This window comes from Lepisosteus oculatus, chromosome 5, assembly GCF_040954835.1.
Source record: "Lepisosteus oculatus isolate fLepOcu1 chromosome 5, fLepOcu1.hap2, whole genome shotgun sequence".
Lineage (NCBI taxonomy): Eukaryota > Metazoa > Chordata > Actinopteri > Semionotiformes > Lepisosteidae > Lepisosteus > Lepisosteus oculatus.
In genome coordinates, this window is record NC_090700.1 from 13,816,660 (window position 1) to 13,832,404 (window position 15,745).

The 15,745-nt window shown below is 34.4% G+C and overlaps 3 protein-coding genes across 3 annotated transcripts; all 3 read right to left on the bottom strand.

Annotated features, from left to right (window-relative positions):
* Nucleotides 1-3,497: 3,497 nt before the first annotated feature.
* LOC138239123 (olfactory receptor 1E16-like) lies at nt 3,498-4,800 on the bottom strand. The gene is made up of 2 exons (XM_069189755.1): nt 4,768-4,800; nt 3,498-4,493 (listed from the first exon to the last, which is right to left on the bottom strand). Exons 1-2 carry the CDS (start codon nt 4,798-4,800, stop codon nt 3,498-3,500), a joined length of 1,029 nt encoding a protein of 342 aa, XP_069045856.1.
* Nucleotides 4,801-10,788: 5,988 nt separating this feature from the next.
* LOC138239077 (olfactory receptor 51F2-like) lies at nt 10,789-11,766 on the bottom strand. Its single transcript, XM_069189705.1, has one exon. It carries the CDS (start codon nt 11,764-11,766, stop codon nt 10,789-10,791), a length of 978 nt encoding a protein of 325 aa, XP_069045806.1.
* A 978-nt stretch (nt 11,767-12,744) lies between these two features.
* Nucleotides 12,745-13,701, bottom strand: LOC138239124 (olfactory receptor 1-like). Its single transcript, XM_069189756.1, has one exon. It carries the CDS (start codon nt 13,699-13,701, stop codon nt 12,745-12,747), a length of 957 nt encoding a protein of 318 aa, XP_069045857.1.
* Between the last annotated feature and the right edge of the window lie 2,044 nt (nt 13,702-15,745).

Here is a 15,745-nt window from a genome sequence, read left to right on the forward strand (position 1 = left end):
CATGCGTTTTTGTAATTACAGTAGAACCAGATATTGTCATTTCTTATTATAAATACTTTCTTGTTTCGAGTTAAAACATGTTTTTACTTGCTCAAACTGGATGACAGAATAATCTGCACATGAAACACTGGATTCATAGTAATAATTAAACAATTACTATATACATAAGTAAAAATTGTTGGTCAGGTTTAATATTAAAGTCTGTGTGCTTCTGCTTTGCAATTCTGTGAAATTTATATCTACCAACAAAAGGGTTTAGACAATGTATTTCTAATGTTAGAAATATATTATGTAATAATAATTAATATGTTAAAATGCTGAATGAATAAGGATTTACAGTATATGTCACATTAATTTGCTTTATGTGTCTTTCATATACCTTTTCATATACTGTACATATATTGAGAAAATTAATAAAGTAATAAAAAGCTACATAGATTTAAAATATTTACTGTATAATACTCACCCAAGGGTTTACAGGGAAAAAATCTAGTTTTCTATCCAGGAACATATAATTATAATATTGTTAACTCACACTGCTTTTTCTTTTTTTGAAATAACAATTTACCATAGCATGCTTCAAGTACAATTAACTGTGTGTTTCTGATTGCATTTGCAGCAACAGGCATTTATAAATGTGTAAACTACTGTATATGATGTTTTTCACTGCCATCTACAGGGGCCATACCAAGCACAATTAATTCCACAAAGAGTACACCTCAGAGATTTCACTAAGAAAGTAGTAGATAATGTATGTTTTGTTTTTGGTTATATGAAAGTTACATCAAAGACTTAATGTTATTTAAAATTGATTATGTTTAACACTGAAGATGTAGACAAATAACTCAGTATCAGTTATGCTCTTGTTCAAGTATTGTTGGATGAAGTGCTGCACAAAGCTAGGGAATTAATAGGCCTTAAAACATGTTAACAATCAATAATCCTGTAGGTATGACAGTCATCTCTACCAGTATGTGAGAAGATACTTGCAGAAACTGTCAATTAAAGACATAAGCAAACTTGTCACTTCCAGTCCACATCAGTCATTTGCTCCTGCCAAAGCTTAATTTGGACCTGGGTTAAAGAATTAAGAATACATTCAGAAATCTTTTGTAAAGTTAAATTTCATGTAATAGCTTAAAAACAATTATGCCCAATTTAGAATTATGTACAGTATAAATTTATAATATGTATTGTATATTATCCCTTTAATTTTATTGATAAAAAACAAATGCATCTTAAGTTCTGTTTTACAGTGGCAACGTGAGTATAAGGCTCCAATCCTGGTCCTGGGGGGCTGGTTTGTCTGCAGATTTTCTTTCCATCTCATCTCTCAAGTTAAATTAGCTGCTTACTGGTTTAATGGACCAATTTCCAAGTTTCTCTGAGCAATTCAGATGCTAGTGCTTAAAAGATACATGGAAAACCTGTAGACACACCTTCCCTCCAGAATCAGAATCAGGCATTTCTGCCTTAGAGGATTCTAAAGTTTAGTTGTGTAGGAAACAGGTTGCTGGGGAAATTTAGAAAAAAACACAAACGGAAAAAAAGCAAAATGAAGAAAGCCTAGCAGAAGGGAGTTTCTGATTTCAAATGATGTCATTATTTTGAGAAGCAATAACTTGAGAAAAACTGGCTTGATAAATATATTACTATATAAATATACCTCTCTTCTTTTGAATGTTGTGCTTTAAAATGTCTGTTCCCCACTCTACCATCATTGCCACGGTTTATAGACCACTCAAACGTAATTAAGTCTTTTTAGGTGAGTTTGTCAATTTACTTTAATTTCTATGCCACAGATTTAAGAGGATTCTTATTCTTAGGGAGTTTAATATACATATTGACGTATGGTCTTCCAGTTTAGCTAAGGATTTTCTAGCTCTGTTGGAATGCTGTGATCTACCCAGTTTGTTCTTAACCCAACACATACCAAAGGACACGCCCTTGATTTAATCATTGGAGACACCTTTTTTCCACCATCAACATCCTGCTAAAGCCAAACTGCCCTAATATTTTCTGTCTCTTCGCAACTTTGCAACACATTTTTAGATTTCCTTAGCTCCAAGATTGACACCATTTGGCATCACATTCTCTCCACAACACATCATTTCCATGCCTCTTCCCTGCTTGCCTAACTTTACTGGTTCCCTTCTCTCTAACTTCTCTCTTCTTGACTCTGCATCCTTCTGTAAACTGGTTTGGCATATGAAATCCACCAGCTGTATACCCTGTACAGTATATCCCACCACTTTATTTCAGTCCTGTTTTATTTCTCTCTGCTCCATTGTCCTCAATATAATAAATGAATAGGGGTTTTACCAAAGGTCCTCAAAACTGCTGCCATTACCCCAATGTAAAAAAAAACAAACAGGGCTCTGGAAAATCTAAACAATTTTTGCCCCCATTTCCAACTTACCATTTCTTGCAAAAATTCTAGAACGTCACATTACAATTCAGTTAAATAATCACCTCATTGCAAATAGCTTATTGATCTGATGTGGTTTCCAACAACTTCACACCACAGAAACCTAGTCAAAGTTACTAGCCTTCTTCTAATTGCTTCTGGTTCTGGTTCTCTTTCTATCCTCATTCTACCTAAGTGCTGCTTTTAACAATGTTAACCATGATATCCTAGTTTCACGTCTTGAGACTTTGTTTGGAATTACTGACACTGCACTCAAATGGTTCAAATCTAAACAGGTTCAATAAAACAGACTCACAATCTAACAAATTGTAAACTCAATACTTCCTCAGTCAGCTTGGTGGTTGAAAGACAATTGCTTCTACCTAAAGAAAAAATCAATCAAGCCATTAGTTTGTTGCAATAAATATATGAGATTATAAACTCATTCCCTATTGATAACTTCTTTTAAAGGATTAAAGGACACTTTTGTTAGCTACTGTTAATCCTGACAGTAAAAAAAAATATTGTTTATATACAGTATTATGGTTTCACAATGGGTTTTCTTGAAAAGGGCATCAGATGCTTTCATTCCCTAAAGTGAGCGGTGAGCATCATTTGCCACTGCAGCTCTTGTTTATATGGACAGACCAGTCATGAAGAACAGAAAATGAACCATAACAGGGTGATTTCTGTAAAGTATACCGATGTACAAAGGAAATAAAACATTCAGGTCTAATAAATTTAATAAAATAATATAAACATGGTAAATTAAATTACAGAAGATTTGACAGACGATCAAAATCGAAACCCTACAGAGTTTCTTTTTTTGAATATTTACATGGTCCCGGCAGTGTTGACGCATAGACCTGATCAACCTCTGCACAGACTGCTGTGGGATACTCCACCACTCTTCTTTTGCAGCTGAAGCCATTTGGCAAAGGTTGGATGTTCTAGATTGTTTCATTTTCATTGACACCAAGATAAGATTTGTACTTAAAAATAAAAAACACAATATCTGTGCAGTATTCCACATTTTCCATGAATATTTGCATTTGAGTTGGTATAAGTATTGCTTCCAAGAATGGTCTTGTTATTTATTGTTACTTATAGTTGAAAATATCTTGTTTCTTTTGTAAAGCTTATTAATTGCTACCATTATCTCCTCAGTCTTTAATGTATAAATGATGGGGTTCAACAGAGGAGGAATGACAGTGGCCAAGGAAGTGTTTATTATCCTGGCATTGGGGTGAATAGTGGCTGTAAATGCAACAAGGTAAGTGGCAGATATTGGGAAATAAAACACAGCCACTAAGATTAGATGAGAGGTGCATGTTTTCATTGCTTTTAAGCGTCCTTCCATTGATGCAATTTTTATCAAAGCAAATATTATACACAAATAAGATAATGCAATCAGCACCAAAGGGGCAATAAAATATAATGCTGTACAGAATATAGCAATTATGTTATTTGGAGTATAATCATTACAAGCCATACGATATGTTGGTCCATGGTCACAAAAATAACTTTCTATCATAGTTGTTTTACAGAAAGATAGTCTGGTAATAAAAATTATAGCTGTAGTCATTAGCCCTCCAGTGAGAATCCATACTACTGTTAACATCGCAAGCATTGCAGTGTTAGTTACAATAACGTGGTATTTTAGGGGAAAACATATAGCAACAAATCTGTCATAAGCTAATACCACCAGAGTAAGTGACTGAATAAAAGAAAAAAAATGCACAAAAAACATATAGGACAAACAGGCTTCATATGAAATAAACCGAGATTCAAACAGGAAGGTGTCAATCAATTTAGGAATAAGAGCTGTGCTGCCACACATGTCAACCACAGCTAAATTAAAAACAGCCATATATTTTGGGGTGTGAAGGCTTCGCACCAAGAATATAATGAACATGATGAAAGAATTTCCTAAAACAGTTAAAGCATACACAAGACACAAGAAAATGTAATAGTACTTCACATGTGGAATATTAGAAAACCCACTGATGTAAAACATCTGAGGTCGAACAAACGTAGCATTTAGCAAAAATGTTGAATTCAGGGAGTTCATGGTAGACTTGCTTCTCTACTTCACTTTTCTGTGACCTGTAATTATAAAGGTAGAATTTTATATAGTATTTTTTTAATATTTTGAAAGTAAAAATTGTTGTTGTGGCTTTACAGTCCAGAATGTGGTGTATTTATTTAGTATTTATATGCATACTACGTATACTATAATAAATGTTTTATTTTTTGCTTAATTCCACACATACAGTACGTTACTTTGTGTTGTGTACAGATATATTGTACTTTGATACTTTGTTTTAATCCTAATGACCATTCAGTAAGTTTTGTGCCACATTCAGTTTAAGTAAACGTCTAAAAGACAGCATACAGTATATAATAATATTATATTAGCTTTATGTTAACCTCTCAAAGCACTAAAGGTACATTTCAGTCTCTCTATATTGAAAATGTGTCAAAAGCATTCAAGTAGCTTTTAAAAGCAGAAGATACTGTTTATTGTGATGCTTTGTTCCATAATGGATCTAAAATATGTAATTTTCTTAAACTCCTTTTCATAGTTTTGTATCGCTAAAACAGTGCATTAAGAATTTCATCATATATGTGTTGGAATATATCTCCATCAAACACCTGATTAAGGTTTAGACTTCTATTGACAAACAATGTGCAGATGTCAGGGCGGGTTATGTAGAACTTATCAAATTATTTTTTTATGTGATCATTTTTTTTTGTAATTAGAATAATTTCACAGTATGACCAGATATTGTACGAATCATGGTATGCTGAACATAAATATTTAGTTTTTTAAGCTTTTAAGTCTCCAAAAATTAACCATTATATAAACTGTGTATAAAAGATTGGATTATTAGTAATAATTAAACAATTATTATACATATGTAAACATTGTTGGTTAATATCAAATTTGATAAAAATTGGTTTTATAATTCAATAACTTTTTCCACATTCTATGAATTTTATATCTGTTGTCAGAGAGAATTTAGACAATGCATTTCTAACAGTATGTTACATAACAATAATGGTGGAATAAGAAGTTAAAAAATGTAAAATGTTTATAACACTCACCCTGATATTTTTACAGGATTTCTCTCCAGGATCATGAAATTAGTATATGGTTAATGCACACTGATTTTTTTTTAAATAACGATTTACCTTATCATGCTTTAAGCACAATAAATTATTTTGCTTGGCAGCAACAAGCTTCTTATATAGCAAATATCTACAGTATATGACGTTTTTCACTGCTATTAACAGGGGGCCATACCAAGAAGAATTATTTCCACAAAGACAGTACAGTACACCCCAGAGATTTAAGTAGGAGAGGAGATGATGTATGCTTTGCATGTAGTTGCATAAACATTTTTAAAGTAGATTTGTTTTGCTTGAATTTGTTTTGTTTGCAAACAAGTAACTCAGCATCAGTTGTGGTCTTGTTCATGTATTGTAGTATGAAATGCTTGTAAAAAGGTCCTTTAAGATCACTTTATTAGCCATATACAATTTCTTGCATTAGGAATTTGTATTTTTTGCATACTCCAGCTTGCTCTCCATGAGACACAAAGATAGGGAGAGAGAAGCCCAGGGTCAGAGTGCAGGGTCAGCCATTTATATTGCGCCCCTGGAGCAGTTGGGCTTTGCTCAGGAGCCCAACAGAGTAGGAATCCTCTGCCGGCCACGTGATTTGAACAGCGACCTTCCAGCCACAGGCGCTGATCCTTAGCCACAGAGCCTCTGCCCTGCCCTTTGGAGAAGCAATTGACCTTAAAGCATGTTTGCACTTAAAATCCCTGTGGATATGACAAGTATATGACAGTCTGACAATTAATTTTGCTCTTGCAAAATATAGGCGCACAGCATGAAGATTAAGACTATGGTTGTTTAAATCAGTATGGAACAGGAACAACTATGTCCATAAGATTATATTAATTTCCTAGCTATTTGCTGTCTGTTGTAGAGGCAGTCAACTGTGGCATGTTCATTCTATTGCAATATCTTTGGTTCTTAATTTTCCCAATGATCGTCACCACCTGACTTACTTAAACAATTAAGGATTAATTCAGTAATAAAAGTATCAAGGATGAGTAACTATTAACTATGAACATTTGACACTTATCTATGTATATATACTTATGTAAAAAAGAAACACCTCCTTCTCCATACTCTGGCCCTCCTGTCTGCGTGGAACAGGCTGAAGAGTAACTGTGAAGAGAATCTGATGCCACTGCTGATGAGTCCATCACAGCCTCTGTCTTGCCCAAGCCAGTCTGGTGTGACATCTAAGAGGTGGGAGCAGAGGGCCTCTGACAGGTCACCTTGCTCTTAGGCCAGCAGCAAGGAGCCTTACTGTCCTGTCAGTGATGCAGGCGTTGTATCTGCTGGCAGTTTCAGCAGCAGAATGGGTCGCAGATCTGAAACGATCTCTCAGATCAGACCAGTCTGATGTGTCAGTCCTGCTCTGGTGTGGTCACTCGAGAGCGACCGGATCTTGGATGGTCATCTGTCCTACAAGTCTGCTGAAACCTTCTCTGCAGTCAGGACACAGTGGAGCGGCTCACTCCATAGTGTCTGGCAATGCTGGCACATGACATGCCTGCCTGCAGCATGCCAATGGCCGTCTCCCTTGCTTTTGCTGATATTCAAGGCATTATGGAATTCAAATACAAATGACAAAGTGTGGCCTTTTCTTCGCAATGACCTAAGCCTTTTTAAAGGTGACCTGATCAGGCATTGTTCCGCCTGGACCTCGTTGGGTAAAAGTGCACCCAACGAGCTTTCGTGTGATTGGCAAGTTGCAATGCCTCACTGCACAAGCTGTATTGCTGGTCAGACAAACAAATTGACAACGTTTTGTGAAAGTATATAAGTTATTACTATAGTATTCTCATTCCAGAAAATGTTGTGCTTCTTTTTTTCCATCAGTTTATATAGAAATGGGATACAGTGAATTAACAAGACGAGTACATGAATTAATTCCATTTTAAGATTTAAAATTCAAGGACTATATATTTGGCCTCTTAGATTATACAGGTATATTGGTTATACATCACTCTGCAGACTAGTTATTTCACACAGATTTTTAAAATTCAAATACATACACTGCATGGTAAATTAAACAGGACCACAAAAAAATGGGCCCTCCATCCATCTACAAATTCTAAACTCAGTACTTCCTCAATCAGCTGTGTGGTTGCAAGTCTCTTCTTCTACATCAGAAATAAAATTACTACAAGGCATTGATTTGGACCTTGGAGTTAACATATGAGTTTAAATATTGGTAGCCTGCTGATGATTTTTTAAAGGCTGCCTTTGTTAGCTAAGCTCTGCAAGGAAAATAAATCTTAGTTCCAGATTATGGTTTCAATATGGGTATTCTTGGATAGGGTGTCAGATGTTGTCATTCCCTAAATTGAGCAGTGAACTTTCTTTTTTCCATCAGTGTACTGTATATATCCCCCTTTTGTGCAGCATCATGGTGCAGTGGTTAGCAGGGCTGCTTTGCAGTACCAAGACCCTGGGTTTAATTCTGAAACTAGGGTGTTATCTGTGTGGAGGAAGTCCTTTGTAAGTCCTCCCCAGTGTTTGAGTGGGTTTACGCAACATGCTCTAGTTTTCGCCTACAGTTCAAAGAAATGTTGGTAGGTTAATTGGCTTCTGGGAAAATTTGAATTGATACAAGTGTACTGTATGTATGTGCACTACAATGGACAGGCATTCCATTCAGAGTTTGTACTGCCCTACTCCCATTGCTTATAAAGGTGGCACTGGCACCCCATGACCCTCTGTTGGATAAAACGATTATAAATGGATATATAACAATAGTACTAATTCAACTGTATAATATATTACTATAACATTGTAATATATTCATAATAAAAAAAAGTTCTGTTTTAGAGTTGCAGCTTTAGTGTGTTCCATATGTATGTCTACTGTACAGTGTGCAACTCACAACTGGTAATCCACCAACACCAAACAGGTGTGAGCCTGGCCAGTTCATGGATAGGCGACCTCCTGGGAAAGTTAACGTTGCTGCTGAAAGAGGTGTTAGTGGGAACAGTAGGGTGTTCAACCTGTGGTCTGTGTTCAACACTTGTAAAAAAGATGCACTTCTTCAGATGAGACATAAACAGTCCTGACTCCCATTAAAAATCTTAGAGCAGTTCTCAAAAAGCGTAGGGGTGTTACCTTGATGTCCTAACTAAATTTCCCAATGGACTTTATACATCATGGATTCCTCCATGATGGGGAAGCCAATATAATAGTTGATGTTTGGTGAATATACTGGTGCACTTTGGCTGCCATTGCATCATCTAGGTGGGTGTTACACATTGGTAATAGTGGAGGGGAGTCCCCTTACCTGTAAAGCTCTTTGAATGCAGTGTCGACAAAAGCACTATATACTGTACATTTAAGTAATTAAATAATTAAAATGACATCGGGTTAAAATCTGACTTTCCTTTACCAAATTACAGTGCAGTTTTGAGAAATAACAGCGTTATACATAGGGAGTTGTGAAAATGATGAATAATCATCAATATGTACAATTTACAATCAATATGTAAATAATCATAATCCTCAATTTGTAAATGATTTTGAGAAGAATATGCCTGAGCTGTTGGTATAGAGGCACATACATTCTTTTTTCTCTGGCACAGCTTTGGTGAATAGAGAATTAATTCAGGCACACTGAGTTAAACAAATATTTATTGACAAGGACAATACACACAATACAACACACATCATAACATACAACACAGAAGTTATATTGTTTACAAATTTACACACAAGGCATCTAACATGTCTAAATCCTCACCACCCAGAAAAAAGACCACTATGTAGCATTTAAACTCTTATACTGTAATGCCTACAGAGGCCAGAATAAAAGGCAATAAATCACCTTCTAAATCAAACAGAATATGACCTAATGTTAAATCTCTCTCTGTAAACCCAAATACTACAAAATCAATTTTAAAATGCACTCAATAACTAGAAAAGGCCTGTGAGAGATTCTTTACAGAGAAAATCAAAACAATATCCCTCTTAACAGGGTTTAAATACTTGACCGTAATCTGGTCTTTCTGGAAGATCAGGACAAGGAGCTCTCATCTTCTGCATTTCTGTCCCCTTGTCATTCCATCTGTCTCTTTCTCATCTCTTTCTTTCCCTTCCCGGTTTAAACCGTCTTCATCGACTGTTGATTGAAACTTAATCTTTTACTCAGAACGTAGTTAACTAAGGCAAATCAAGGTAAACTTTATGATAACTTTGATTTATGAATCTCGTAAAAGCAAAGCAAACATCTCCTTGCTTTGAAACTGGAAATGGTGACACAGGCCAGGTGTTACCACATATCTAGATTCTTCAAGACACTTCAATAGTCACTTACAATATCTGTAACAATACAAACAGTTTTATTTCATTGGGATTTGACACACAATAAAAAAATTTGCTGTTCAGAATCTTAACGTAAAATTAAGATGAATATCAAGAAGAATAAGGAGTGGCTAACAAATGTACAATATAGACATGATCAACCAAAAAGTCCAGAATATGACAAAACACCAGGCTGGCACTATGGAATCCAATACAAAATCAATTGTATGTTTAGCCTGACTTTCTCTGTCTTGATAAGTGATGTTCCACATGGTTTACAATTTCTATCATCTCCCAATAATGAACATTTGCCAATCTACCATATTACTTTGTTGAGTGGATTTTCACATGGAATGGATGCTTTACAGCATACAGTATACATGTGAATTTATCATAGGTATTTTAAACATTAATGGAAGAAACATAAGAGAAAGGATAGATCCTAATCTTGCACCCTCCTTCCATTCTCATACTAATTCCCTGACTCAGTTCTTCTGGCTAGGCTAGTATTCCCTCAGCTAGGCGAGTTACAACAAATACATATCTTGTCTCTCTTTCACATTCATTAGGATGGAACTACTGAAACATAAGAATTGCCTATAAGAAGGGTTATATAAAGAGGCTTCCATGAAGAACAATTCTACGAGCTACATGAGATCCTACTAGTAAAAAAAGGATACAAAGCCCTTCCTTGGAAAGATCAGTAAAAAGCCCTGCTAACTCATTTGGTGACTAACTGCTTTGCAGCTGCTTTGAAAAACTTAACATAGTCGCACAGAGGATGAAGTAATTCATTTCTGTTTGTACACTCTTGGGATAGTTCCTAGCAATTACATGAATTCAGTATTTTTACACTTTGTGTTTAAGTGTAAGCTACCAGTTTACAATAAACTGGATATACTAAAATATATTTACAACCACATATTATTTGGCTATTTGTACTGGCAACTATTCCAGTGTTTTCAAAATTAACTTTCCATTACTTGGGAAAGTATCTTGTTTCTTTTACAAAACTTTTTAATTGCTTCCATTATCTCATCTGTTTTTAATGTATAAATTATAGGATTCAGCATTGGTGGAATGACAGTAGCTAGGGAAGTATTTATTATTCTAGCATTGGGATGAATAGTGGAACTTAATCCAGCTATGTAAGTAGCTGCTATTGGAAGGTAAAACACTGCTACTAGGATTAAATGGGACGTACATGTTTTCATTGCCTTTAAACGTCCTTCCAATGATGCAATCTTTAACAAGGCAAATATTATACACACATATGATAATGCAATCACCACTAATGGAGCACCAAAAAATATTGTTGTACAGAATATAGCCATTCTGTAATTTGGAGAATTGTCATTGCAAGCCAGACGAAACACTGGGCCATGATCACAAAAATAGCTGTTTATCACAGTTGATTTACAGAAGGACAGTCTGATAAATAGAAGGACAACTGTAATTAATATTGCTGCTGTGACAATCCACACTAGTGACAGAATTACAGTTATTGAATTGTTAGTCATAATGATATGATATTTAAGGGGGAAGCATATAGCAACAAACCTGTCATAGGCCAGTACAACCAAAGTAATTGACTGCATAGAAGAAAAGAAATGTACAAAAAACATATTGGCAAAGCAGGCCTCATATGTGATAAACTGAGAATCAAACAAAAAGGTTTCAATCATCTTAGGAATAAGAGCTGTGCTGCCACACATGTCTACAACAGCCAAATTAAAAATAGCCACATATTTAGGGGTATGAAGACTTCTCTCCATAAATATTATGAACATGATGAAAGAGTTCCCTAAGACAGTAATAGCATAAACAAAGCACATGAAAATGTAATAGGACTTTGCATTAGGTAAGTCTGAAAACCCATTCACATAAAAGAACTGAGGTCGGACAAAAGTATCATTTGGAGAAAATGTTGCATTCAAGGAGCTCATGTCCAATGTTTTCTTCACAGTTGTTTTCTTTGTCCTGCAATTATAGAAGTCATTAACTTATCATTAAATGTTGCGCACCCTGAATGGCATTTACCAAGGTAGGTTTAGGAGATGAAATGTCATTATAGGGATCTATATGGTACTCTTTCCATTTCTCAAAAGCAAATTTCACCAACAGCAACATACAGTCCATCTGTATTCATACTCTAGCATTAAGGATTACTTGTAGTTCTTGAATTAAATTATTAGTAGAATACGTGGTAGACTTATTTAATATATATGACACATTGTTAATGACTATAAACTTTTGAAAAACTGATCTGAATGTAGAAAACATTGCACCTTTCAAAAGAAATAAGCTGATCTGCATTTAAATACAACTAGCCTTCCGCTTAAATATTCAAATTCATTAAATACCCAATGGTCAAGAGTAAATATAATTATACATTATTAACAGAAAAACTGAATTAAACTTTTAAAATAATGCTTCCAACCAGTTAAAAAATAACAACCTATAGGAAACATACACTTCTTAAAGTATTTTAAGATGGTAGATTCAAGAGCTGCACATAATACACTTTGAGGGAGAAATGCCTAAAAAACTTTATTTTAGATTGATTTCATATATGCCTTTTATTTAAATAATTTTTCATGTATGCCTTTTTACAGTTAATTGTGTAATTGGGTGGCATTATTTAAATGTATTTTGTTAATGATGAAAAGCTGCAGTCCACCTAGGAAAACATTATTAAAGAGGTGCTCACCACATTCCTCAAATGAGAATAAAAGAAGCTGGAGATGGCTTTCCATGTGTTGACATCTACCTTTATAACACCCAGACAAACGGGATGAAACACAGTATTTTATGTCAGGAGAGATAATAATTACTCATTCAAGCAATTGCTTGGCTTTTCTCAAAATGACTAATGAACTGTGTAGCAATAAGAAATTACTACTCCTGATCTTTAACTTTTTGTTTCATACTCGGTTTCTTTTAAATATTTTTTTAATTGATTCTTTAATCTCCTCTGTTTTTAATACATGAATAATAGGATTCAGCAGATATGGAATGGAGCGTGACAGTGAAGTACTTAGAATTCTAGCATTTGGATGAAGTGTGCTACTAGATGCTGCAAAGTATATTCCTAATATCGTTAGGTAGAAAACTGCCACCAACATTAGATGGGAAGTACAGGTATTGAATGCTTTCCAGCGTCCTTCTAGTGATGCAATTTTTAATAATGCATATAATATACAAGCATAAGATAATATAATCAGTATTAATGGTACAAAGAGTAATACTGCAATACTAATAAAAGCCATTATTGAATTAGGAAAATTGTCATTGCAAGCAAGACGATACACAGGCCCGTGATCACAGAAGGAGCTCTCTATCACAGTTGATTTACAAAAGGACAGTCTAGTAATTAAAACTACTAGAGTAATTATCATCGCTGTTGCAAAACACCATACTATGGTTATTATCACAATCATCCAATTGTTTGTGATGATGATGTGATAATTCAGTGGAAAACAAATAGCAACAAACCTGTCATAAGCTAGTATAACAAGAGTGAGAGACTGTATGGTAGGAAACAAAAAGGCAAAAAACATATTGGCCAAACAGGCTTCATATGTGATGAACCGAGAATCAAAGAGAAATGTCTCAATCATTTTAGGAATAATAGCTGTGCTGGCACACATGTCAGCTACAGCCAGATTCAAAAGAACCACATACTTAGGGGTGTGAAGACTTCGCTCCATGTATATAATGAATATAATGAAGGAGTTTTCTAATACACATATGACATAAACAAGGCTCAGGAATATATAATAATATTGTATATATGGCATATTAATAACGCCATTTATATAAAACCTCTGAGGCCGAACAAACAGAGAATAAAGTTGAACTGTTGAATTCAAGGAGCTCATGCCAGATTTGTGTCTTGCAGTTGTGTCCCCAGGACCTGTAAATATAAAATTAAATTTAGGTTAATAAAAACTGGGTCCAAATTGAAACCCTATATGTGTAGAATTTTCCCAGGTTTTTCAATATTGTGGCTTGAATATTTCTTTCATGTTGAAGTTCCCAGATCCCCCTACTTTGAAGGGATATATGTTTAACAGAAAAATAGTCTAAGCTTTAAGTGTGACCTCTAATTTTGCTTTAAAATACTAATTTCATGACAAATGCCAGCACAGAAATTTCAAGCCTATGGGTATGTTTTTTTGTTTCTATTGACGAAACAAATGAAAAACATTTTTTGAGGTGCATGGAGCACACTCACACCAGGCCACTTTTTCCTAGAAGCATCACAGCAAGAAATTAAGAACATACAAGCTCAACAAAAACGGGTTGTCCAGGAACTGAACCTAGGGCACCACCACAATAATAATAATAATAGTAGTGCTGATTTTGATGATGATGATTCAGTGTGGCTTCAATGCATTTATACATTCAAAAGATAACTAATATGGTGTCACAGTTCTTAATATTTTAAAGCAAAATCAGGCTAGCTTATTGTGTTTCAGCATCTAAATTATTGTACCATTTCTATATGTGCGTATCGTGTTTCTGATTCTTTTCTTTCATGTGTTAAAATATATTTGTTTCTCACTAAAGTTGTAAATTCAGTGCATACTGTACCTAAGAAATTTGAAACATTCGATTTTATATACAGTACTCACCTTAACATGTGTGCAAATATTTCTGAAATTGGGAATCTTCCAGTAAGTTGGAAGCTATATGCATAAACTGTAATTGAGTACAGCCTTTTATAAATGAAGCTCTTTGATGTCTTTGCTATGAGCTGATGGGGGACTGTTGAATCATAATGTCAACATTAATCATACAGTGCTCAAGAGAACTAAATTTCCCAATAGAAAAGCAAGTTGTGTGAAGGAGAAAGTTAGAATGTACAAAAGTAGAAATTAGGGGGAGAAGACTTACAAAAGGGGCTATCATGTTTAAAATGTTTATTTTGTACAACTTTACCTACATAAAACTTGACTGTATTAAAAGTTTATTGAGAGTAGATAGGTACAATGCCTAATTCTCACACTAAAAAGGAGAATTAGATATTAACAATTCATTATGTAGTAAACTATTGAGCAGTGTTCTTTTTATTAAGAATAATTTAGGTCATCCTTTATGGTGAACATGAAAGTAAAGGCTAATTTCACACAAATTAAAAAATGGCCAAGTAGTATTCAAAAGTGATAAACATTTCTTTATAAAAAGAGCTGTTTGGCTGTGCATGTTTCATGTCAATTTAAAAGGAACTGCATATGTGTGTGAAGACTATTTATTACTTATGTAATGAGAAAACTGTTCTCTAGACCAGCTAAGACATAAACAAAGCACAGAGCATATAACAGTGCTTTACATATCGATTGTCAGAAAAGCTATTAATATGAAAGCATTGAGATAGAAGAAATCTATCAGAAGACCAGACTCTTTTGCTAATCATGTATCTGTTGCTGTCTCATTGAAGTGTAATTTAATTAGGCATTGTTCAGTGGCATCAGCACTTCCTTGTGGAGATGTGTTGTGTTTTAAAAGTTAACAGAGCATTTCATAATTTCTAACAATGAAAATTATTTAAACTGCGACACTTATCTTCAACCAGAGCTCAAAACATCACGAGGATCCTCAAGAGCACAACAAAGACTGTATTAATTAAAAGATACTTGTATCAGATACATTAGAATCCAAGCTCTTTTATCTAGGCTTTCTTATCGATGCTAAGAAAATGTATCACACAGTAAAAAGTCAAATTTCTGGGGCGTCCGTATACCAGAGATTATGGTACCGCTTCGGAAGGGTGTCAACTAGTCAGATTCCAGGACTGGAATTATCTGTTTTATAATTAAGAATATGTAATCACGTATCTAAAGAAATTAATAATTATATTAATTTAAGGATCTAAATATCTAAATATATGTATCTATAAACCAAAACCCCTTTTTTTTGCTT

What these genes read in the sequence shown, in the direction of transcription:
- LOC138239123 (XM_069189755.1), bottom strand. Translation starts at nt 4,800, where the DNA reads ATGCTGTCTTTTAGACGTTTACTTAAACTGAAT. An exon ending in GACGTTTACTTAAACTGAAT is followed by an intron (nt 4,494 to 4,767) that starts GTGGCACAAAAC and finishes AAAGTGAAGTAG; the next exon opens with AGAAGCAAGTCTACCATGAA.
- LOC138239077 (XM_069189705.1), bottom strand. Translation starts at nt 11,766, where the DNA reads ATGAGCTCCTTGAATGCAACATTTTCTCCAAATGATACTTTTGTCCGA.
- LOC138239124 (XM_069189756.1), bottom strand. Translation starts at nt 13,701, where the DNA reads ATGAGCTCCTTGAATTCAACAGTTCAACTTTATTCTCTGTTTGTTCGG.